General features: G+C 39.6%; 1 protein-coding gene across 1 annotated transcript in view; it reads right to left on the bottom strand.

Moving 5' to 3' along the window:
* Window positions 1–23,185, bottom strand: part of VWF (von Willebrand factor) — a 148,782-nt gene continuing 125,597 nt past the window's right edge. Inside the window, exons 45-52 of the mRNA XM_009675425.2 lie at window positions 22,220–22,403; window positions 21,240–21,280; window positions 16,033–16,149; window positions 12,678–12,776; window positions 11,623–11,751; window positions 9,937–9,976; window positions 4,699–4,796; window positions 1–2,775 (exon numbers count right to left, since the gene is read on the bottom strand). Coding sequence (XP_009673720.1) covers window positions 2,587–2,775; window positions 4,699–4,796; window positions 9,937–9,976; window positions 11,623–11,751; window positions 12,678–12,776; window positions 16,033–16,149; window positions 21,240–21,280; window positions 22,220–22,403 — 897 coding nt within the window. The 3' untranslated portion in view covers window positions 1–2,586. The remainder of the gene's footprint in view (window positions 2,776–4,698; window positions 4,797–9,936; window positions 9,977–11,622; window positions 11,752–12,677; window positions 12,777–16,032; window positions 16,150–21,239; window positions 21,281–22,219; window positions 22,404–23,185) is intronic.

The following is a 23,185-nucleotide window of genomic DNA, read 5'->3' as shown; positions in this document are numbered from 1 at the left end:
TTAACAGCCAGAAACAAATAACAAAGTTTAATGTGTATCACTGGTAGGAATAACAATTAAAAGCTAGTAATAACAACAATAGTAGCAAGATACAACTAATAAATCAGCAACCATACATTGAGCTACCCACAGAACACAGGACAGGAACAATTACAGTAATTACAAATGCATACATGAGCTGAAACAGGTAAGGTACCTGGTGGTTACACTGGAAGGCCGGGGCGGGGGTGGGGAGGAGAAGAAGTGAAGAAGTGGGGAAGGGACAAGCAGGCCTCACCCAGGGGCAGGAGTTGCCACTTCAAGCCCCAGGGTTACTAAGCAGGCCACACTGGGTGCAGTGTGCTGCCACCAAGCATGCTCTAAAATTAAGCAGGCCACAGCCAAGCCGGTGTGCTGCTTCGGTTACTGCTCCCCAGAGCAGGGAGGGGAGTATTCGCGTGTCCGCTGGTGTTAGTAGTGGTGGGGGGGATCCCTAGCTGCCTGACCCAGCGCCCTGGATCAGGGGCACAGTGGTGCTGGCTGTCCCGCAGCCTGTCGGGGTGGAGATTTTTCCCTTGGTTGGGGGGCAGGAGGGGGAGGACAGGGGAGAAGAGCCTTGAATAAAGGCTGCCTGGCATCTATGACCCACGGAAAGGGCTGCCATGGCATCATCTTCCCCAGCCCCTTCAGTGAATTCAGCTCCCTTCTGTCCTCCGGGGGGGGGGGGGGGGGGGAAATGCTTCTGTGCCCCTTTTATACTCATCCCACTTTGGGACCGCAGGCAAGCAATTGGTCAAATCCGTCTAGACCCCTGCTCCTAGTGGTCCCTTTTTGATCCCTAATTGTAGTGCGGACCTGTTTGCAGACAGCCATGTCGACTCGCCTTCCTTCTGGCATATTCTGCTCGATTGACAGGTACGGGCACCTAGGGCACATGTTAGCCCTCCACCAATGATTTTAAATTGTAGTAGCAGGAGGTTTCTGCAGGCTAACTGGGGTCACAGAGAGGACAGGGTGATTGGCCCCTTATACTTGTTGTTCAGTAAAATCCATTTTCCTAACTTTTTCCCCTAAACCAAACCCTCCATGACAACAACCCAATTTCCTGACCTTTTCTGCTAGGCTAGGAGTATTCTTATCCTTCAGGTTGACTTCTGTATGTGGTCTGGACTAGTTGACAGCTGCTTCAACTGGAGCTGGAGGAACTATGTTTTTTTTTTTCCCCCTACCTGTAACTTATTCTCAAATCTTACTGATTTCATAGCAAACTGAGGGAAACTTATTTATGTAATTAACAAGTAGCCCTCCCATCTCTGGAGCAGTGCTGTGAATTTATAGAAAAACTCAATCCATCTAAAGCTGAAATATTTTTGTTCTGCAAACATGCAAACGGAATGCAGTTTTACCTCTGGTTTGGGTGTTTGTTTTTGGGGGGGAGGGGGAGGTGAGAAGTTAGTATTTCCCAGTGAAATAACTTGACTGGCAATAGAGGCTCCCTGCCCCTCCCCCCCAATATTTTCTGATCTTTCTTCCATGGCCTGATCATATCATGGAGAATTTAAATCCTGCTGTATTTATCCCTGGCAGCAGTAAGTAAATTAAACCTGCTGTTAACAGTTCCACACTTTAGTTATGTTATAGAGCTCCAATGTTTGTAGCTAATGCAGCTGATGAAGTCTTAGCACCTGGTTTGGGACAGCTAAGGGAAAGCTGAGGATCTTGTTATTGGAGATTCCAATTTATGCTTTCAAATCGAGCATCAACTTATGCTCTCTTGTAGTAATATTATGGAAGATGAAGAAAGGGCAAAGCCCATGATGTTAGGCTACCTCTACATGAAGAAGTCCTCATCTCCTCAGTGAGAAGCAAAGGAAACAGTAGAAATCAATTGGAAATAAGGGAGATGAGTACTTTTTTTCAAGTTTTCTCTCAGACTTGATCTGTAGAAGTGCTCAAGTACATAGGTAAGAGCTATCTGTCAGCCCATTCACAAGCACTGAGGACACAGAAGTTACAAAAGCTGTCTTTGGCATGCAATTTCTTTGCCATTCAATTTCAGGGAGAAAACATGTATACACTGCAGAAAAAAATATTTGATTGCCTAAGCCATAATCAGTATTGGTTATGTGCCAAGAACATCATCCTCCTGCTGTGAAGTCTTATGCCATAACTACCATACTTCCTGATGGGGTTGGGGAGGGAGGGGTCTAAAGACCAAAAACTCAAAACCTCACAATGTGTCATTAAGGCCTGGAGTGGGGAATGCAAATGCAGTAGTTACGAAGATAGCATTAAATGCTTTGGGATATGTTCTTTCAGAAGAATAAACTGTTCCTGTTACTGTGTCATATTTTTTAATAATGTGAATAATTTTCTATGATGAAGAGAAAATACAATCTTAAATATCACTTCCATAAACCATCCCAAGAGTAGGCAGAAAATAATGCTCCATTGTGCTAGTAAGTTTTATTGTTTGCTATGTTGATACAATTAGCTAGTCAGAGTTCTACTGGATAAAACAGTCTACAGAGAGGAATGGAGGCTTGCATTGTAGAGTTCCTTGGTCATAAAACGCAAAGATTAAATGAACTGGCTTCTTGAAAATAATCAGTCTGTGCACTTCCGAGAACGGCACTCACACTGAGAGGCAGAAGGGATGTAATGCTGCACCACTGTGCCATTAGCACACCGCAGGGGCATCATGACTATGGTGGTCTGAGTGGCTGTGCAGCAGCTGCATACGTCTTCCCATTGCCCCAGCTGCATAGAGTATCTGGTATTGCTTCCACACTTGCCCTAAGGAGAAAAAGAGGGCAAGTTTAAACAGTGCTAGACCTCAGTGAAATCACAATCCAGGTTCCTCCCTTGGAAGCATCTGTGGACTTCCTTGCCCAGAGTTTGGCTGTAAAACATGAACTCGGAAACAGATATCTGATTCCAGAGTATCAAAAAGTGGCCAAAAAGTAATGTTTCATGAGAATAAGCAAGGCAAAGGTGAGGTGAAGTAACTGGTCACTCAAAAAAAGCTTATGCTTTAAAATGTTGCAGGTGGCTCCAGGGTTATTGTGCTGGCCTCTGAGACTAATTGATATACAAATGCAGTGAGAGACACGGGCTTCCGTTATACTCTCAGATGTATGAGACTGCATTAGAAAGTGCTTTAGCCCAACAGTTGCAATACATAATCTCACACTTAAGACAGAATAAAACAATTGTCCTTCAGTTATTCCTAAGGTGTGTACCCTGCTGCTGTGCAAACAAGACCCATCGTCGTCCTCACAGTTGCTATTTTTCCCCTCTTCTACCTGTCTGACTGTTTTCCTAATTTAGACGTAGCTACCTGTCAATGCATGGAGCTATATGCTTTCACTATGTAAGAACAAATGACCCCAGACTGAACTATCAGAGTCTATTCCTTTTTGTGGCTTTGCACTGTTATTTCTACAATTAATATCCCCAAAAAAATTACATAGCATTATCAGAGAGGACTTCAGAAAAGCTATACTCAACCTCAGCTGTAGCAGGAGTACTTACTTTATTTGATATATGGCCAGATTCACAAATTAAAATCTGTACTCTTAGGGGGGAAGTACGACTATATGGCCAAGGACCTGATTACCACTGACTTTGTAGACAAGACAAGAGGGCAACAATTTTCTTTTAGATGAAAGTGTGTGTTCTTGTTCTTAAAGCTCCCCCTCAGAGGAAGCCTTATGTAGCAAATGGAGGCTCTTAGCAAGTTGTCTATTTGAAAATCCTTGACATATGTGGTCTCCATTCTTTTCCTCCCTGTTTCAGTTCTTTTTCTAACAGTCATAGGAAAGAGAAAGACCCATTTTACTTACTGCACCAGCTAAAAATGATAGCCAAGGGATAGGGTGCAAGCCAAAACTTCCTGGCTGCCATCCTTGTATAATTTGTATATAAAGACTGTATACAGTCCTTGTATAAAGCATGGGTATTTCAAAATGAGCAGTTGTCCCGGTACAGTCAGTTTGGGTAGAGAATGTTGTCTTTGGTTCCTGGTCTTAGAGAGAAAGGAACATCTGGAAGCAGCACTATGCTCCTGTTTCAAATAGAAATTCTCTATTACTTGTAAGGAGTGATGGGCAAGAAAATGCCACAGCATAAAGCTTTTAATCCAGTTATGGAAATACATGAAGCATGCAGAACACAACAACCTAGTGGTCAGGCTAAGAGAGAAGTTATACCAAATCATGGAGCTGAAGGTTAAATCTCTGGTAACGTATCAGGCATCTAAATACCTATTTAGATTCTCATAACCCAACTTACAAGCCTGAAGAGGGATGTGTATGCTTAACCTTAGACTCGCATCTGAAAATCAGGGTCACTAATATTGAGATGAAAACTCCCTTCTATATAGAAGGTCCTAACAGAGCCATTTCAGCCTCATTCATTTCTGCTGAAGGCAAAGGCATGATATGGCTGAAGGCTTTGCATCTTAATGTGTGCCCCCTTTTTTTGGCTTGAATGAGGAAAATTCAGCATCACTAATTAGTTTAGGAAATTAATGCCAATGGGTTCACACAGTATGAGTAAGTCAACCAGTGAGAAGGGCAGAAACTGATCTTCCATTTAATGAAGTGAAGCCCTCAGGGAGCCAAAGGCTTCCTTTGTGAAAAAGATAAAGGCAGTGAAGGAAGCTCTGGGGGGCTTTGGTGTGTTTTTGTTTGGCTGGTTGCTTTGGTTTTTTTTTACCTCACAGTGAGAAATAGGCACTTCCTTTTCAGCCATGCATCCGTTGATATCTCTGTACTGCAGCCTGGTACTCACTGGTCGACATTCTTCTTCCACACCTATAAAGTTAAAAATAAATAAATAAAATGAAAATGTTTGACAACGCTGGCAATTTCTGAAGTAAATATTTTTTTCTTCTCTGTCTCTTAAAGCTGAAATTGCTGTTGGTGAGATGTCATTACTGGCAAGAGCCTTAACAGGAGAATTAGGTTTGTTTCCATATAATAATTAAGGTAGAGCTGTATGAATATACCATACTGCAGCCTTAAAATTCCACTGCAGATTAGATTTCCCCTCTTGTTTTTTTTTGATTTACTGATTTGTTTTAAAGACACCATACCACCTCACCTCTGCCTTTAACCCATTGGTTTCCATGTTGCTTTTTTTTTTTTTTTTTTTTTTTAAAGAAGGAGAGTTCAACAGTACGTTGTTCATTCAACTCATAGGCAGGGTAACAAGATGACACTGTCTCTGTGGGGAACATATATTTCCATGAAGATGTAGAAGGTGACCAAGAAGCAGCAAATATGGTACCTTGTGGATTTCTATTTAAGAGGTTAATTTCAAAGTGTGTGAACATATTTACTTGATGTATGACAGTAACCAGCCATAGCAGCAACCAGCAAGAAGCAAGATACAGCCGTTTCCCATTAATTCATACCTGGGTAAGTCATTCACTGAGAATCTTGATAAGCTTCCAAGACTAAGAATCATAGAACGGGATTGCATTCTTCCAATGAACTGAAAGTGCCATATATCTGGGGCAAGCAGGTGCAATTCCAGTGGATATTTTTTGTTTTGTTTTGCTTTTCCCCTGAGCCTGCCCTTGTTATTCTTGTTGGGTTATGTGCTAAAAAGGCTTGTCTACACACACACACAGAGGAACAATGATGACAGGCAGGGGAGCCCCAATAACCGAACTGGAGAAACGCACACCCTAACCCATCTACTCCTAGGACTACCACAGGAAAGATGATCCCATTATCTGGGAATGACACCCCTCAAGATGAGTCAACAGACAGGCTCTACCAGTCACCTTACCCACCTGAGGTGGGGGTTACTGCCTATGGGCATGTGGGACTCATGGGATATCAGTGAAGAACATCTTGGGATTGTACAAGACTTATGTGGGATATTTAGGGGAGGAACAAGATCCTGGGTGAGGGGAACGCTATTCTGTCAGTATGTCTGTGTATGGAGGGCTAAGTACCAGTACCTGGAGTAGGACCACAGGTCAAAGGACCCATGAGTCTATGGTGCCAGTAATGGGAGAGATGGGAGTAGGTGCATATTGTGAGAGTGCGTATGTCAGTGTGTGATTGCTAGCAAATATCAGGCAGGACTAGCCAGTAAGTAGGATCAGTAGCTTGGGAGCCAGGTACCGAAGCAGCTATAAGTCTGGGGTAGATACCAGAGGGTCTGAGAGTTGGATACTGGAGGGACCAGCAGGTTCAACTCAGCCACTGGAGAGACTGTGGGGCCTGACTAAGAGATCCATTTGCATGTGCATATGTCTGTGTGAGGCAACTGGAAACAAGTGGTTCCAAGGGCCAGCTACAGAGCAGACTGAGTGTCTAAGACCAGTTACTGGAGGGATCCATAGCATGCGCATCTCTGTGTGTGCTCAGCATCACTATTGGCTGAACCTGAGGACACAGAGCTGTGGCAGCCTCATCTCTATCAGGCTACTAGATTTGGCAGCTCCTAAAAATCCTTGCCCATATGTTGGTTTTTACAGAAAGCTGATGTGGCTAAATTCTGCAAAAATGTAACTCTGGGTCAATGGGAATTTTGCTAGTGTCCTCAGTGGGCCATGAAATAGTCTGATATTTGTTTTCTGGTAGTTTTTGCTATTAATCATATATAAATTCTTCCTGGTTTTTTTGTTTGTTTGGGGTTTTTTTTTGTTTTTTTTTCCCCTCTGTCTAGTTAGAAATCCACACAAGAGGCAGTAGGTCTCGATCTGTTATGTGTAGAAGAGGTAAGTTCATGGAATCTGCTGATCATTCTCTGTGAAGTGAGGTTGCTATGGTCCATAAACTGTGGTGGTGAGCAGTGGCTCTGCTCCTCCACTTCCCTTAGCTATTGTCTGGTACTGGAACTGGACCCCACCATTGACATGCTCCAATACAGACTAATTCAGAATATTCTGTTCTGAACGCTCTGGATATATTGGACCTAACATCTAATGCCTTGTAAAGGAGCTAATATTTTTTTAAGTGGTTGCTTTATGCGCTGCAAACAGCTGTTCTTTGTAGTATTAATATAATGCAATGCCTCCATGTAAAGACAGGCTCTTTTACTTATTTCTAGCTAACCTATGGAATATTTATCCTTAATAGAATACTGGATTATTTTTTACATATGACACAATAGCATTTCACAGAGCTTATGGAATTCAACAGGCCAATTGCACAACTATGCAGATATATGAATTGAAGTGTCATCTATCCTCCTAGCAGCAAACATATTTTTCAATACCTTTGCCAAAGGGAGTGTTAGTACCAGATTGGCTGCTTGCCTTGCTAGGGCTTCACATTTCATCTGAAAAAAAACTTTGTGAGCTTGAAAAGTGTTTCTGGCTGCAGGGCTGGAACTGCCAATTATTGTTTAATGATTTCATCACTTCATTTAATAAAACATGTCCAACCAGAAGGAATACACCGGTTGACAGAACAGCTGACAAACAACCTCAAGCAAAATCAATGTCATCAGGCTCAGCATAGTTTCCTTGACTTTTTGATCCTAATTTATTGACTTGTCTAGTTACTTCTCTCGTCTACCTTTTTTATACAACGTACCTCTCTTTGCAAAAGCAAGTGTATACAACTTAACACGATATATGCAGTTGAGAACAACAGGCAAGAAAGGTAGCTAGTGCAGAGAGATAGAGCTCCTTCTTTCTGAAGTGGGAAGAAAAGGAATATCCTTTGCAAATAATCAAATCTTCTGCTAGTACCATGAAACTGTGATGAGAAAAGGAAACCTGATCAGCTATCTGCCCCTACATTCTTAAAATCTGGAACAATGCACTGGACACACTAACAAACTCCAATTGTGAAGGCATACCTTAGATAGGGAAGCGAGTTTCTTGAACAGTCTTTGCCCAAAGCTGTTATAGGACTCTACAGAACTGAAGTCACCTCCCTGAAGTGTGTTTTGAACTTGAGAGAGCAAGTTCTTTACAGAGTTATTTATGATGCTTAGATAGCCGAAAGATAAACTCTCTCAAGACCTGGGAAGACAATGTAACCTGTATCTAAGCTTCTGCATCCATCAGAAAATGATTATTCTCTTACTTGAACTTAAAGAATACTTAAATTATTTTGTCTTTACAGCAGCTTTTCCAAAGCTTGGCCTTCTCTATAGCGTATTTAACAGACTGTATATCACTATCAAGGGTCCTCATGGAATTTCAGGCTTGTGAACGATGCAGTTAAAGGGGAGAGACAAAGAAAGTTTGGTATCTAGAAGTATCTGATTCAAAGCTACATGTCAATCACTGTTCTTTTTGCCACATATGCATCAATTAATAACCTGTGTTTAGCTGGCTGGGCAGCTTATTGCTGGGTAATCAGGGTTTGTATACAACTACCCAGGTACAGTATGCAGTATAGGCATAGTCACATAGAGCTTAATGTATTTTGGCAAAACTCCGCTAGAACAGGAATAATTGCTTGTGCGATTACTTTCCACTGCTCTCGACCGTGGACCGTCACGATACTTAAGCGCGATAACTTAAAACTAAATTCAGCCCTGGGATTTGTTGACTTCTGCCTTGAGGAGGGCCCTGAATAGAGAAGTCACTAGAAACAGGACTGCACTGTAACCTGGCACCTTTCAGTTCTGAGCTACATCCAAGCAAATATCAATAGGAAAGAGGATTTGAAGGCCCATGTTATATGGGCTTTTTCAGGTGTGAGATATTTCACTTAGATTAGTGTGCTTTTGCTGCTGCAAGAAGATAACCACTTTTTTTTTGGTAATATAACTTACAAATATACATTTGGAACTGGCTTTCCTCTCTCTTCAATTGCAGCAATAGATATTCCCAATTAGAAGAGTCCCTCATCTTTTAAATGTTAAAACCCATTTATATTGTCAATACTCGAAGCCTGGTAGATTAAACTTCTCTTAACTAAATTGCCTGGCTGAGCTGTTTGATAACAGTCTATCTCAATAGCTTTCTGACTTCTCTTTCTTAAGCCACAACTCACTGATTATATAGACAGGCAATAGCAGCAAACGCTCACAGAGCTAACTTCCTTCATCAGGGGTATGATTACAGCAGTCACTGCGGCAGTGTAGCAATGGGCTTCTCCGCTGGCCATCTTTTATTTATTAGCACAGGCACAGGGCAAAAAAGAGGTGATGATGGAGGGCAGGCAAGGTGTTGATATTCTGAACTTAAAAGAGACTGCCACTCTTTTGTTACTACCTTTACTAAAAGCACTACATTTTTTTGGTCTGGTCTGGCTTAGTTTGGTTTTTACTTACAAAGGAGAAAACTGAGAGATTGACTGTTCATAAAAACATCAGAGAATCATTTTACAAATGAGAACCCAAACTTGCAATCCTTCCTCACATAAAAAAACCCTTCCTACAACCACAACCTGACTGACATTTGGATTATTTATAAAACAGTGCAAAAGGGGCAGGACTGACTCCCAAACTGCAGAATTTAAGACACAGTCAAGCTGAACACTAGCAATGAACCTTTGATAAGCATTCCCCACTCTTTATTTTTTGGTTATTACATTATCCACAACCAATCACATTAACATTACTTTCACCAGCTGTTTTTGCTAACTACATTTTAAGGCCATTTGTTATTCATGAAGTGGTTGCCTTGACTATTCAGTGTCAGGTTATGTGACTATCAACCATTGTGTGTGATACCATTCCTGTTCTGTTTAGATGAATAAAATAAAACATTCATAATTAACATGACAGTACATACTAAAATGCCAAGGGTCTCTGTTTCTTTCCAAACACCTGTGAAAACTGTCAAGACACATGTTCGCCTGGACAAAACGTGATAGCAACATACAAATCAGAGAGGGAATTTTTTGGTGGTTTATTTTAACCGCATTCTTTAGCTATCTAATATTAAGCTACATCTATGCAAAACTTAGCTCCTCACCCGGTAGCCTACATTCTCTGCAATTTCCAAACAAGACGCTTGGCTTATTTACTTACATGTGTCACAACAGGTATTGCCAATTTTTGCAATTCTGCCCTAAAATAAAAAAAACACACACTTATTGAGGCACAAGTAATACTCATTTGTTCTGCTGCAGCAATATGAAGGATGTTTAGAACAGAATATTAGGCAACACAGTTATTTTTCTGTATTAGATACAAATATAAATCTACATTAGAAATCACCTTCTCATTATAATTCATTAAAATGTGAAAAAAGTTACAACAGTCAATTATTTTTAATCTGTTATCATCAAATGCAATCATAAGTTCAACACTGAAAAATATTGCTTTTAGCTTAACTCACATTAACATTTTTTAAAAAGTAAAGATGTTGAATACAAATCAGGACCCTTAGCAGTCAAATCTTAAGTTTGTTTAAGAAAAAAAGGATTTAAATGATCCTTCCTGATATTTTTAGCAGTAGAGATGAAAGCACGTCTGTTCCACAACAGCTAGATATTTGTAGGCAAATCAACATAAAATATCACATCTGTCAAATAAGTTTTAATAGCCTAAAATTTGATTTTTCTTGTTTCAAGAGGAAATAATGCTCAAAATTGTGTAGGAAATAATGCTCAAAATATATTTATGGAGGGAAAATTACTGGAAATTCAAAGTGAAAGGAAGAATGGAAAAATGTAATACTTATTTGCCCTGCAGAGTGATGCTGCTCTTGCACTAAATGACTGAACTTACATGTTGTCCATCAGTACCTAGATCAAACACAGTCACCTTTATATCTGAAAGAGTTAATTTTTTGGAGGGGAGGAGAATAAAGGCAATTTGGGAAGTTTCAGTTTAAAAGTATTCTCCACTGATGTAAAAACTTTAGAATGTGACAGTAACCACAGGCCTGTAACGTAATTATCATTTTTCTAAATTTTAGGTCGTCTGTATAACAAACCTGTGTGTCCTGCAGTGATGATAAATTGGAAAATGGACTACACAAGCTTTATTCATCCTGCATGAATGCCTTAATTCCTCTGTTCGCTTCAAGTGCGCGTTCAAGAGGCATGGGTATGAGCTGTGTTAAAGGTTTCCTAATTGCTGTCCTGGCCAGGTGGATATAACACCCATGGGATACTGTAGCCATGTGCTACATCCCTTCCTAGAGCACACAACCTGCACTCCATTCCTCAGCCTGGGGCTAACCCCAAATCGCAGAAAAGGTGGACAGCTCCTTTTACCAAGACACTGTAAATGTGAAAGTTTTTGCCAGGGCATAGGGGAAGTCTGTGCACTTCCTTTTCCAAACCACATACTAGGGTAGCCAAACAATTCCTTACCATTTTATAGACATATTCATAGTATAAAGGAGCTGATTTGACAGTTTTCTCAGCTTGTATAATCATCCAAACAGCTTTGCTCTGGATTCCCAAACTGAAAATATTGTAAGAACAACCTTTTTCCTGTGTTTGCTGCTTCATATGAAGCAGAATTATTGCAAGCTCAGCCTCTCTCCTTGCAGTATAGTCCCAAATAAAACCAGCACATATTTAAAAACAAAGAAAACGTATATTTTTCTGAATTTCAAACAAAGTTGAAATTCAGTTTAGCCAAGGTGTTGGGAGAGGGTTGGGCTTTCCCGTCCCTAATACACATAAACTACATATATACAGAACCATAAAGATGACAGAGACTATTAGGAAACCTGGAAACAGGACCCATTTCACTACTTACGCCTTCAGCCAAACATCTTCTGGAATCGAATGGAGGACAGCCAGTGATTCTCCTTTCCCAGATAAATTCCCCTTTCTCATTTATTTTACAGGAGTGACTGTCACAGCCATCCTGAAGTGATTCATTTGGCTGTAAAGATTTAAGGGCTGTTAGCGTAACATAAAAGCAACACGAGACCATACGTTTTCAGGACACTATACAACCTGACTACTCCTTTACTGATATTCAGTCAATACACCATGGTGGTGAGGTTTATAAAGCATGGAAACTTTCAGCAAACACAATTGTTTATCAACAAAATTTTCTCATGGGAATTATTTGCTTCCATAAAGTACTGATTACAGCCCAATCAAAGTGCCAAAACCTGACCTTTTTCAGCTCTTAGACAGGAAAAAAATCCATTAACTTAAGAGAGACATTTGTCTAAGTGAGAACCTTGGGAATTTATCCTATGAACTGCATTTTAGAAAAAGATGTATATGTGTATTTAACTTCTGGTTCAGTGGGAAGATTCTTCAAACAGGCATGTGCGTGCACACACGCACACACTCTATCTAAAACTTCGATCAGCAGTGGAACAACAGAAAAAGTTATGTGCTGTTTCATGCGAGAAGCTGGCTCGTTTTAACCAGAAAATGTCTACTCGTGTTTAAGAACCTACTATACTGAAGAAATTTTTAAGATTCACATTTCCAACTTAACTTATTCATTTCTTGCTTAAAGTGAGGTTTGAATTTACCCTACATATAGAGTAGCTGTTTGGGCTCATTTTCTAGTTAAATTTCCTTTATTAAGTCATGCTTACAGGTGCATCTAGATTGTCTACCTAGAAATTTGTATTGTAATGAGAAATCTCCTTTTTACATTTACAAAAGGAATGAACTTTTTTGAGAAATCCCTCTGGCAGTAAAAGGCAGTAGTATTACCATACCTCCTAACTCAAAAGGAGAGAAAAAAATACATTTCTCCTGGATCCATCAGAAGTCTATGCTACATTTATATTTACTCAAAGAAAAAAAAAAAAGAAAAAAAAAAAAAGAGTACTTCAAACTTACCTGAAGGTATTTAAGCCTTCCATCTCTCAGTCTGATTCCACATGAAGTTGGAATACATTTTCCACAGCAAGAGCCAGGGATTTCTTGCCTTCTGTAATTCTAGAAGGTAAAGAAGTTCACGTAGATATTGTTCTGGGAGTGTTTTATTTTAAGCATGCTTCTCACACCTATAAGTAGAAGCTAGTTTTTGGAAGTTCAGTCACCAAAACTGTTTTTTAAGTAGTAGGCCTAAACTAGCTCAATCTGTTTAGCTGGGTTTTTTATTAGCTTTATATATATACAATGTGTGTAGATATATATATACACACATACACACACACATATATATACACACAATGTATATATATAAAGCTTGGCATTAACCCTTGTATTGTTTTATCATACAATATGGATTTTTTTTTTTATTTCCAAGCCTTCTGAGTCCACTGAATTCAAAATTCTTTGACTTTAAAGGTGCAAGACTGGACCCACTAAACAACATGTGACAGTAGGAGGGGTAAGGAGCTGATTAAAATGCAGAGTGAGTTCTCATATGCAGCAGGCAGGACCATCTCTGCAAAACTAATTAATGCTAGGCAGTGCAACTTGCGAAATTAGTTTGAAAAGCTTAAAATAGGAGAAAAGGGCAAAATAACCGGTAAACAGAAGGCAGGAAAGGGGGAGAATCAGGCCAGGATAGAAAAATCTGAATTATGCAAAGAAAGATAGAGAAATGGGCTGATGAAACAAGCAACTAAGAGCAGTAGAGAGAGTATGATAGAATGAAATAAAAAATGAGAGAAGGGCAGAAGAGAGGAATAACAGGGCCTGACAAATGGCTCAGGAATGAAAAACAGTGACAGGGAAGAAGGTATGGGAGAGTGAGTAGTACTAGGTGGAAAGGAAGAAAGGTACAGAATGGATAATGGGAAGTTCAAAAAACAAAACAAAACAAAACAGAAATGAACTAACTGAGTGAACACATTAAGCGTCCCACAGTAATGTCTCCAGCTGCTGCACATAACCAACAGCTGCTTATGATAAGCTGAGCATTTTTAAGACAACAAACACTTTCTGGTTGAGTGAAGGCATGCATGTTATCCATATGTTTTTTATACATATTCTGAAAAAGAATTTGGGGAGAGCGGGGGGGGGGGTGACCATTAAATCACTGGAGAAGTACACCGTTCATTGTTACTTAGGTGAACTTGCAAGCAAAGTGTGAAAGGTGAAAAATGCAAGCAAAGTATATTGTAAAATAACAAAAAAATGACACTGATTAACAGAATGTGCTGCAGTTGGCTTCACTTCAATGACCAGTGTATTTGCTTTCACAGCTTCAGCACCCAGTAGAAAGCAGGTGCCCCTGAGAGGTGCCTCTAACTCCTGATTTTGTCCGTCTTGGAGGAACAGCTTTTAATCTGGGATTACCATGAAAACAATGATCCTGAGACAGGAAAGATCCAGAGTATTTGTGTGAACCCCACTGGCCTTAGGGAGATGAAGACATTCCATATCTTATTTGAACTTTTTTTTAAGCTCAACAGATTCATTATGCCGGCTTCAAAAGGATACATACACCTACAGCTGAAACTTCCCTTGGGTTGGTGCACACCTCCTAAATACAATTTCATAGCACTTAATAGTCCCAACTGGAAATAGACTTTTCTTCAGGGTTTTTTGTTCAGCCTATACTTTGGGCCAGGTGGGGATGGGGGCCACAAGAGGAGAGGGAAGGGGCTGTTTGGGAATTGTGTGGGTGGTGAAAGAAGCAGGAGACTGTTTCCCTTTTGTTTTTACCATGTATTTTATTGATTTCTCCACCTTTAATTTCTACAGCTGGTTTCTTACAGTGAAAAGCAAGAATTAATGTGTGTGTACGACTGTGTGGGAACATATGCATGCATAGACGTTCCTGGCCACAGATTCGTTCCAGCTTATCTGGGGATTTTTCATTGATCTAATAAGTTGATTTTGTGAAAGTGAGAAATACATTCAGCACTGAGATTAGCCATATATTTGCCTTTCAGGAGTCTGTGTCTATCATCCCGTCTTATAGGAGGGGTGATATTATGGTCCTGTACCACACCAAAGTATTACAGATTCTCCCTTTTTTGTCACAAGCTACATCTGTCTATACTACTAAATAAACTGGGTCAGCTAGGCCTGTTACTGGCCCTGCAGACAAGTGGAGCAGCACATCTCAGAAATATATGCATGTCTGCACTGCCTTCTTCCCCTGGCACAGACTGGCCTTTTTTATAATGTGTGCTGGAAACAGTCCTCAGTATGTGCTAACCACTGCCCTGTGCCTGGGCATTATTTGGAAGATACCAGTTAAAATAGGCTAGCTGAATCACCACAAACGTTTAATCCATATAATTGATTGCAGGCTGGAACTTGAGCCTAGATTCTCACTCTTAATTTATTAGCGTAGATGAAACCACAAAAACTTGACTTACTACATTGTCCCTTCCAGTTCTACTTAGGGATTGAAAAACAGACTTCCCTAAAACTCTGCCCCTCTCAGGCAAGGACCCTATCAATCTATGCCCCTCTTGGATATCAGCAGGGGATCCCATAGGACCCTGTTAGAGAGATGGCTTTTTGATGCTAGGGCCACTAATAGCACAGGCTTTTGATTGGGTTGTGTCTGCTGGCCTCCACCCATATTCTAGGAGAAGCCAAAAGAGAAGGGGCCCCTTGAACCTTGTTCTGTGAAACTTAGTTCACGCTCAAGCTAAGAGAGAACACATGTTTCAGCAGAACTAGTTAGGCAGTCATTATTGGTCAAGGGAGTGAAAAAGGGAGCTATTTGCCTCTGTCTTTCCCAGCCAAGCACATTTCTTAAAGATGGTGGGAGCAGTAGCAAAGACTGCAAAATGGCCAGTAGAACTGATGGGGGGACAATCCCATCAAACCACCTAGGACATGGCAAGCAGAAATATCATTGAGTTCAGCTACTAGGCAATTTGGAATAGCTGTATGAAGGTTCTGAAGAAAGGAATCTGGCTGAACTGCCAGTCCCAGGAGGGACAGATAATATTGTAGGAAAGGAGACACAGCAGTCAGTGACCTGCCAAACTACATTTTGCCTTGAAGGTAAGCAGTCTGAAATACATAAGTAAATGTACCTGTGGACCTGAGTACTATGAAGAATTACCTCTTTTCCTACACTGAGGATTTAGATCACATTTGGTATATATTATCTAATGCAGGGAAAGAAGAACACAGGCCCATGATTTGTCAGAAAAACATGTAAGGAAGGCAACAGATCCCAGAGTTGTGCATAACATGAATGGTTATATACAGTGGGTGACATGACCTTATCATCAGACACATTCTTAATCAGAACTGCCAGATCACTTGCACTTACCACTGGACATGGTTCACAGCTGAATTTTGTACAAGTCAGACTATATCTCTTAGAAGCCATTGACTGCAGGGAGCAGAAACATGTTGTGCATTGATCCACCATCACACGCTTCCACACCTGAAACATTAGAACCAGTTTGTCACAGTCAGTGACTGTCTCTTCATCAAAACTCAAATAAATGAGCAATTTTAGCTAGGTTAAAATCTATTTCATTAAATGTTGTGTTGTGATTCTAGACGAAAGAAAACAGAAAACCCATGACCCCACTCTCCAGAGATCCGTATTTTGCAGTTGCTATCCTGTGACAGACAGCGCAACATGAGGCTACTTTTCAAATAAACCATTTATAATTCCTAAATCTGTAAATGAACATTGGGTTTTTTACTTCCCTACTTACAAAGCAAGAAAGGAATCTTTGAAAGTGGTAGGGAAGATTTTGTTAGATGGTTCTCATCAGTTCATTTTTTCTGAGGGTGGTAAATTGGTTTGCCAATAAATCTTCTGTTCTTATGCCATCATGACCCGCAACTCATGGACAGAAATTACTAGTTATTCTCCTTGTTACAGCACTGCTTAGAACATCTAGAGCCCTAAAAAACTTAAAATTCACGATGTGTATAAGGAGAAAAAAAAGTTACTGAGTGAAAAACGACTTGTCCATAGCTACAAGCAAACCAGCGTTTGACCTGGCACAGAATTCAAATTCCCAGAGCCCTTCCCCAGCTCCTTGTTTGCTGGATCCAACCACCTTTCAAAGCAAAATGTCATTTTAAATGTAGAGAGTGCAAAATGCCAGGCTATTAGATGGGAAACTGCAGGATCTGGAGTTACTAACAGATTTGGAGTCCTGGAATATAAATGAATTCCAAATACAATGTCTTTCTGCCTCTCGAGTACACAACCATTCATTCCAACTCTAAAATAACAAACCAGTATGGCTAAATGGACAATATGGGAGGAGTATATTAAAGATTTTTACAAAGAACTTCTAAAAATTAATAAATAAAGTAAATAGACATTGAATATCACAAATGAATAAAAGCTTTGAATAGTGCTTCAAAAGTTAATGAAACCTACACTTGGGACTACACTTGGGACAGGAATTCTCCTTTAAATTGTAGATTGATATGCAATATACTTTGCATATTCTCAAATTCCCATTTTTCTTATTCTTTACTAGTAAACACTCATCCAACAAATGGAGCAAAAACAAGCACCTGGCCAAAGTAACAGTGTAAAGGTAGTGGACTTATGGGTAATTCAGAGTCAGTATTCCCACATAATTACTGATGGACAAATGTTCTGAATAAAGAATATTAATTATATTCCTACACTGGACCCCAGCATAGGAGAAGTCCTCAAGGCTCAATGGTTTTCGATCAAGTACCACCACCCATGACTTCTTTCTTGTTTTATGGAGTTTTAGAAAAAAGATCCTCCACAAACAATGTGATGGAGGTGGTTATACAAACAGGCAAGTTCCCACCTTTTAATGTGGCCTGAGATTCTGTGATGCAGTTGCAAGCAATAGTGCAAGACTGGATTTGATGACCATAAAGATACTTCTCAGACCAAGCTGTTGCCATCATTTTATCAACTTAAGCTTGAGACCTTGACACAGGGCCCTTCATTTCCCTCAGTTTAATGACCTGACATTCACTATCAAAGGTTAATCTGGCGTTAAAAAGCCAGGCAGGCACGGATGCAGGTATGAAGCTGCACTCATAACTTTTCCCTGTGGGAGAGGAATTGATAGCAAATGTCACATGAATCACTCGACTTTTTGTTCGCTCTTAACAATTCAGATGTCACAGTGACAGATCTGGTACAGACTGCATGGACTAACAAGGTCCTTTAACCCACTGACACTAGTATAGCTCTACTGGTTACTATGTCCATACACATATATACACAGACAAAAAAGCCTTGCAAATCTGGGAGATATCCTGATTAGGGTGACCTGTTTCAAAATATATTTGGGGTTGTTTTAGTTACTATCATAGTCATATTTTGTTCAGGCTTTTAGAAGTAAACGACTATCACAGAATGCCTCTGTAGCTCTAGGCTTTTGCTTAATGAAGAAAGTGCCTATGAAGTTACAGCTGATTACAGTTGATACCCTCATTGGATCTCCTAGTAGTTCTAAAATTCCAATCCACTGGGCATTACTGTTTAATACAAAGGACAGCAAAAGTTGAGCTTATACTGAAATCACTGTTATTATGGGCAGAAATTTAAGGCAAAGTTTACTAGAGACATGTTGAAACCCAACTCTCATACCCAAATGCTTTGAAACTTTGGGTGGGGAAAGGTCTTGCCTTGATCTAAAGTTTGCATTACAGCTTAGTTCTATGATATTTATTTAAAATATTTGGAGAGCAGCATGCAAATGGACTTTAACAATGCATTTCTGTGAACAAACATAGCTTAGCATGACAGAACTGCGTGAAATAACGGATTGATATATCTTTTTACCTTCATATAATACACTTATCATGTTCTCTTGGCTAGGTTAGAATACAACATCAACATCTGCTAACACAGTGTTAGACAATGTAACCAAAATAGCCTGCCTAAAGCCAAAATCTACTCAGATCTCCTTCAGACATGGCCTTCGGTAAAAGCCTGGGAAAACAGATGAGTGATACAGATAATCCTTTTGGTAAATACAGCCACCTGCTTGGAAATCTGCAGTTAAAGCCTGCAGCATTGTTAAGAACAGCAGAGTGAATGCAATACACCAAATTACTGGAATATAATATTGGTAACCAGACACAAGACAAAAATGTAAAGGGATTAAGGACACAGTCATTTAACAGAACTGCAGTAAAAGACTTAAAACTTGGAACTATTCACTGAATGAGTTAATGGAACAAAGTTTTCCCTTGATATAAAATGAAATTTGAAACCCTTTCTTAAAGGATCATACTCCCAGAAAACAGGTTTTGAAATGCAGGAAGTATAAACTTCAGTGGACACCACATCTTCCTTCCTGACCAGAACTCTGGAACAGTCATCAAAGTAGGAAGTTGTGTCAGACAAAGCAGTGGTAGTTCCATCTGCTCAAAAATGTTCAGATATATAGGTAATCTGCTTAAAACTATTAAGTAGATAAAACTATTCTAGGTCAAAAGAAAATATCTATTAACTTAAGATAAGTTCTAATGTAACCCCTCCCGACTTTTTTCTCTTATTTTCCATATCAAAATAGCTGCTTTGTTTAGAAATCTTCTGAGGTTTACATTTTTTGCTGCTTAAGGTCAAGCTATACCAAAAACCCAATATGCTCTATCTCAGCCCAAATTTATTACTCTCCACCTTAGAGATGATTCCAGAAACAGTGTGCTGTTTGAATGCTAACCTCAGTAATGTTTGACCCTGTGTGGAAGGAAGAGCATAAAAGTAATGCAGCAGCTGGCACCTACCAACACCTTCAAAGTCTTCTTGTACAGACCAGGTTTGATAAAATGACTAATTGCCAGGAAGAACAATAATACATTTTAAAATTGTATTAAAAATTGTACGACCTTTTTTTTTGTAAGAACCAGATAACAAACAAGAATGAAGTGAAAATGCAGTTTTATGTCAACCAAAACAGTTCATGAATTCATGTCAATCTAAGCAAATTTTATTAAGATAGGAATGTTTTCAATATTTAAGTAGCTGAAACATTTTAATTTTAGATCTTCAAAACAGAGCTACTTCTGGTTTTGTGTCCAACATGATATTTTGTTTCAAAATTTGCTTATGCTTTATTTTAAAATATGTTAAAATATTTCAAATCACTTGAAAATAGAAGAAAGACTTTTCCTAACAAATCAAGTAAACATTTTGTTGGAAGAGAAAAAAATTAGTTGTTTACATGGTTCTATTCATGAAAGAACAGCATACAACTGGAAGGACTTTTTTTAAACAACACAGAACATAGGTATATATCCTGGATAACAGAAGGTGGCAAGAGTGTGCAATTATTAAACTGGATGACTTTCTCTACCAGTATGGTCTTTATAACTTTATAAAATGCCACAATGAGTTTTGACAACATAGCATAGAGGAGATAAACAGAGGAGTCAAAAATAAAGTGTATTATTACACGTTTTACCACTTTACAATCCTTCTCCAAATGTTCTGACAGAAAATCAGATACTCTTTGGATTTAATTCTACAGGGAAGTAATTCCAGTACAGAATGAAGAATATTTGATGACAGGGCTTTAGCTCTAATAAACTGATAAGCTTATGCCTATAGAATAGGGAAAAAATTGAATATGGAAAAAAATAGATGGAGAAAGGTTCTTTCTGTCATACTTCAAAAGTATAAGAGATCTGGGCAAACTTACCTCCTAAATAAATGGAACAATGAAAAAATACATAGACAATAGAGGAATACATAGGTTAAAAGTTAGGTTAAATGAATAAAAAGGACCTGTTCCCCTGGAGAATGATGAGAATACTTAGAGTTCTTTGACACCAGAGGTGCTGCCAGAACATGGATTTAGGGAAACAATAGACAATTGACAGAGCTCTCCAAAGATAAATTCGGCATAAATGAGCTCAGATGCCTAACTCCAATCCTTCCCACTGTCATGGGCTGGGTTAAACACGTCTCAGTCTATCCATTAAATATGCAGTTGAGAAAAAATTTCCTCTGAGGGCATATCAGCAGGGTTCTGAAAGGGGAGGTCAAACAGTGAGGAAGCTCTGCTTTCCTGTTTCTGCTAATAGCCAAAGAGGGATACCTCTCAGTCCACACAGGTGGAGCAAGAGTCCCCATCCTTTTTTAATCTGTCTTATCCTCTAGGTAAAATAAGGGAAGTTTTTCCTTTCCTGAAGTGGGCAAGGATCATCTTTGAGATTATTCCTCACAGTTTCCTGTGTACTTGGTAGCCTCCAAGTCATCAAACAGCCCAGACTACCACAGTATTTCTGAGTATTTTTATCGCTTCAAGTTAAGGAAGCATTATCGTCCCCCTTTTGGAGAGATATTAATTGTCATATAGGAAGTCTGTGGCAGGATCATGAGTTGGACCTAGCCTGCTGAGCCCCCTTACCACTGCTTTTACTGCAGAGTCTCATTTGCAGAGATTTTGGCTGAACAAAGTTGCCCTGTAAGCTTATGGGCATTCTGGCAAGTTTGTGCTCTACGAATGCTCACTCAGATATTTAAATATCTTACCATCATATTAAATAATAGGAATCAAGTCTTACCCCAATAACAGTTCCATTCAAAAGACAACCATTCACAGGTACTGAAAAAGAGGATAATATGCCATTTAGTGTTACCATTACCACTCCACTATTTAGATTTAATAAACCATGAATATGCTTTTTTGATGTATTAGCATTCCAATTGATGCCATGAGATCCATTTTCAATATAAAGAGGCACAATTTAGCCCTCTTAGACTATAACTTCAAAGGTAATAATTTGCCAGTGTCGTCCTGAACTCTTCCTTCAAATGTACCTTGCTGAGCTGTTTTTTTCCAAGTACATGCTACAATGTGGATTTTTCCCTCCAGTTCAAGCCCCTCACTCTCAGAAGAGGCACTTACAGGTTTTCTGCAAATTACAGTCTTTACTTCTCCTCCTCCTCCCACTGCTAGTTTCTTACTCTGTGGCTGCATTTATACTTGTTAAATGAATGTGAGTAGGAGTCTTCCCAGACTGAGGCCAGCTGGCATAGAGTGACCCATGTCTGTGCTAGTTGTCATCCAGGGCCCTGATGCTCACTGATGCTCAGAAAAGACCATGGCTGCATGCAAACGCCCTGCACAGAGCAGACCCTGAAATCTTCTAATTCCTCAACTGCACCTGCAAAGTGTTTGGGAGAGAACTAAGCTTCCTAGGCCAAAAGCATGTAAAGACCCATTTTAACTGCTTAACCTTATAGGAAAGTGCCATAATTTGCTAGTATAGATCTAGCCTGGCATGTCTCCCTGAAGCATAGGTAAGTAGGACCAACGGCAGATAGTTCAGAGGGAGTCCAAAGGGAGACAATGAACATCACTTGGAAAGAGGAAGTAATAGCAACAGGTAGTGTTGCACTCAATGCCTAAATTATACAGGAGAGCTTCAAATTATTATATTTGCATAATACGCACTTTTGAAATTGCTGCTGAGAAACAGAAGATCAACACTTCAGCTGATTAATTCTACAGTGGTTCCACTTGCCACGTATGAAACCTTACCACATCTGCAGGAAGGGCAGCAGTCTTTTACTTGGTCACAGCGTAATTCAGTTCCCTCTGTACAGTCAGGCACATCCATTTGAGAGCAAGAAATGTTCTTTTGCTGCACAAAAACCTCATTGTTCACTCGGACACACTCATTGATAATGCAATGATCGAATGGGGATCGCCACTCTGTGCCAACCTGACAGGAAATTGTAAAAGGATTAATGGTACGCAGCAATGTTTGTGCCACCAGATAAAGGAAGGACAACCACAGCTAATGTGCTGGTTCATAAAAAGCGCGTTCACTTCCTCAGGAATATTTTGTCACTCAACAGTGCTCCATAAATCCTTACTGTGACAATCAGTTTAGAGAGTAGACCGCTGCTTGGTTTGCAGAGTTTAAGAGTTACAGGATTAGCCTTAAGGTGAAAAATAGAAAGGTAGGTGAAATAACATATGAAGAAGATAACGGAATCTTAATTAGATTTATGTTTAAATTTGCTCGTGGTAGTTGGCTATACTGCATTGCGCTGTAGTAGAGCTGGCCCTGTTTCTGCTGGAATCTCCTGCAAATCAGCTTTACTAAGCCCAGAGGAGATTTTGACAATATCTTACTGACTAGAAAAGGTTTGCAAATGCAGAAAAGACTGGATCCTGTTAATGGCCCAGTTGGTTATAGCTACTCATGGGTCAGACCAGGTGGGAACTTCAAGTTCTGTTCTTAGAAAAGACATCAACATAGGCCAGAAAGAAGATGTTACTCCTGTTCAGTGCTGGGAGGAGCTCATCAACACTTTGAAGCAGTGATCCATTTTAATATAATCTGCTTTCAATAATCTTTAAATATTTTTCAAGAGTGAATATGAGAATCTGACCCCCAACTCCAGTAAGTCAAACATCTTTGCTTAGAAATTGAACAAATACTTTTGTCTCATTTGTTAAATATGTTAATGTTATATTAAATGCATCTATGTTAATGAC

Source organism: Struthio camelus, chromosome 1 (genome assembly GCF_040807025.1).
Source record: "Struthio camelus isolate bStrCam1 chromosome 1, bStrCam1.hap1, whole genome shotgun sequence".
Lineage (NCBI taxonomy): Eukaryota > Metazoa > Chordata > Aves > Struthioniformes > Struthionidae > Struthio > Struthio camelus.
The sequence above is the reverse complement of the archived record's forward strand: the minus strand, read 5'-3'. Positions and strand labels throughout refer to the sequence as shown.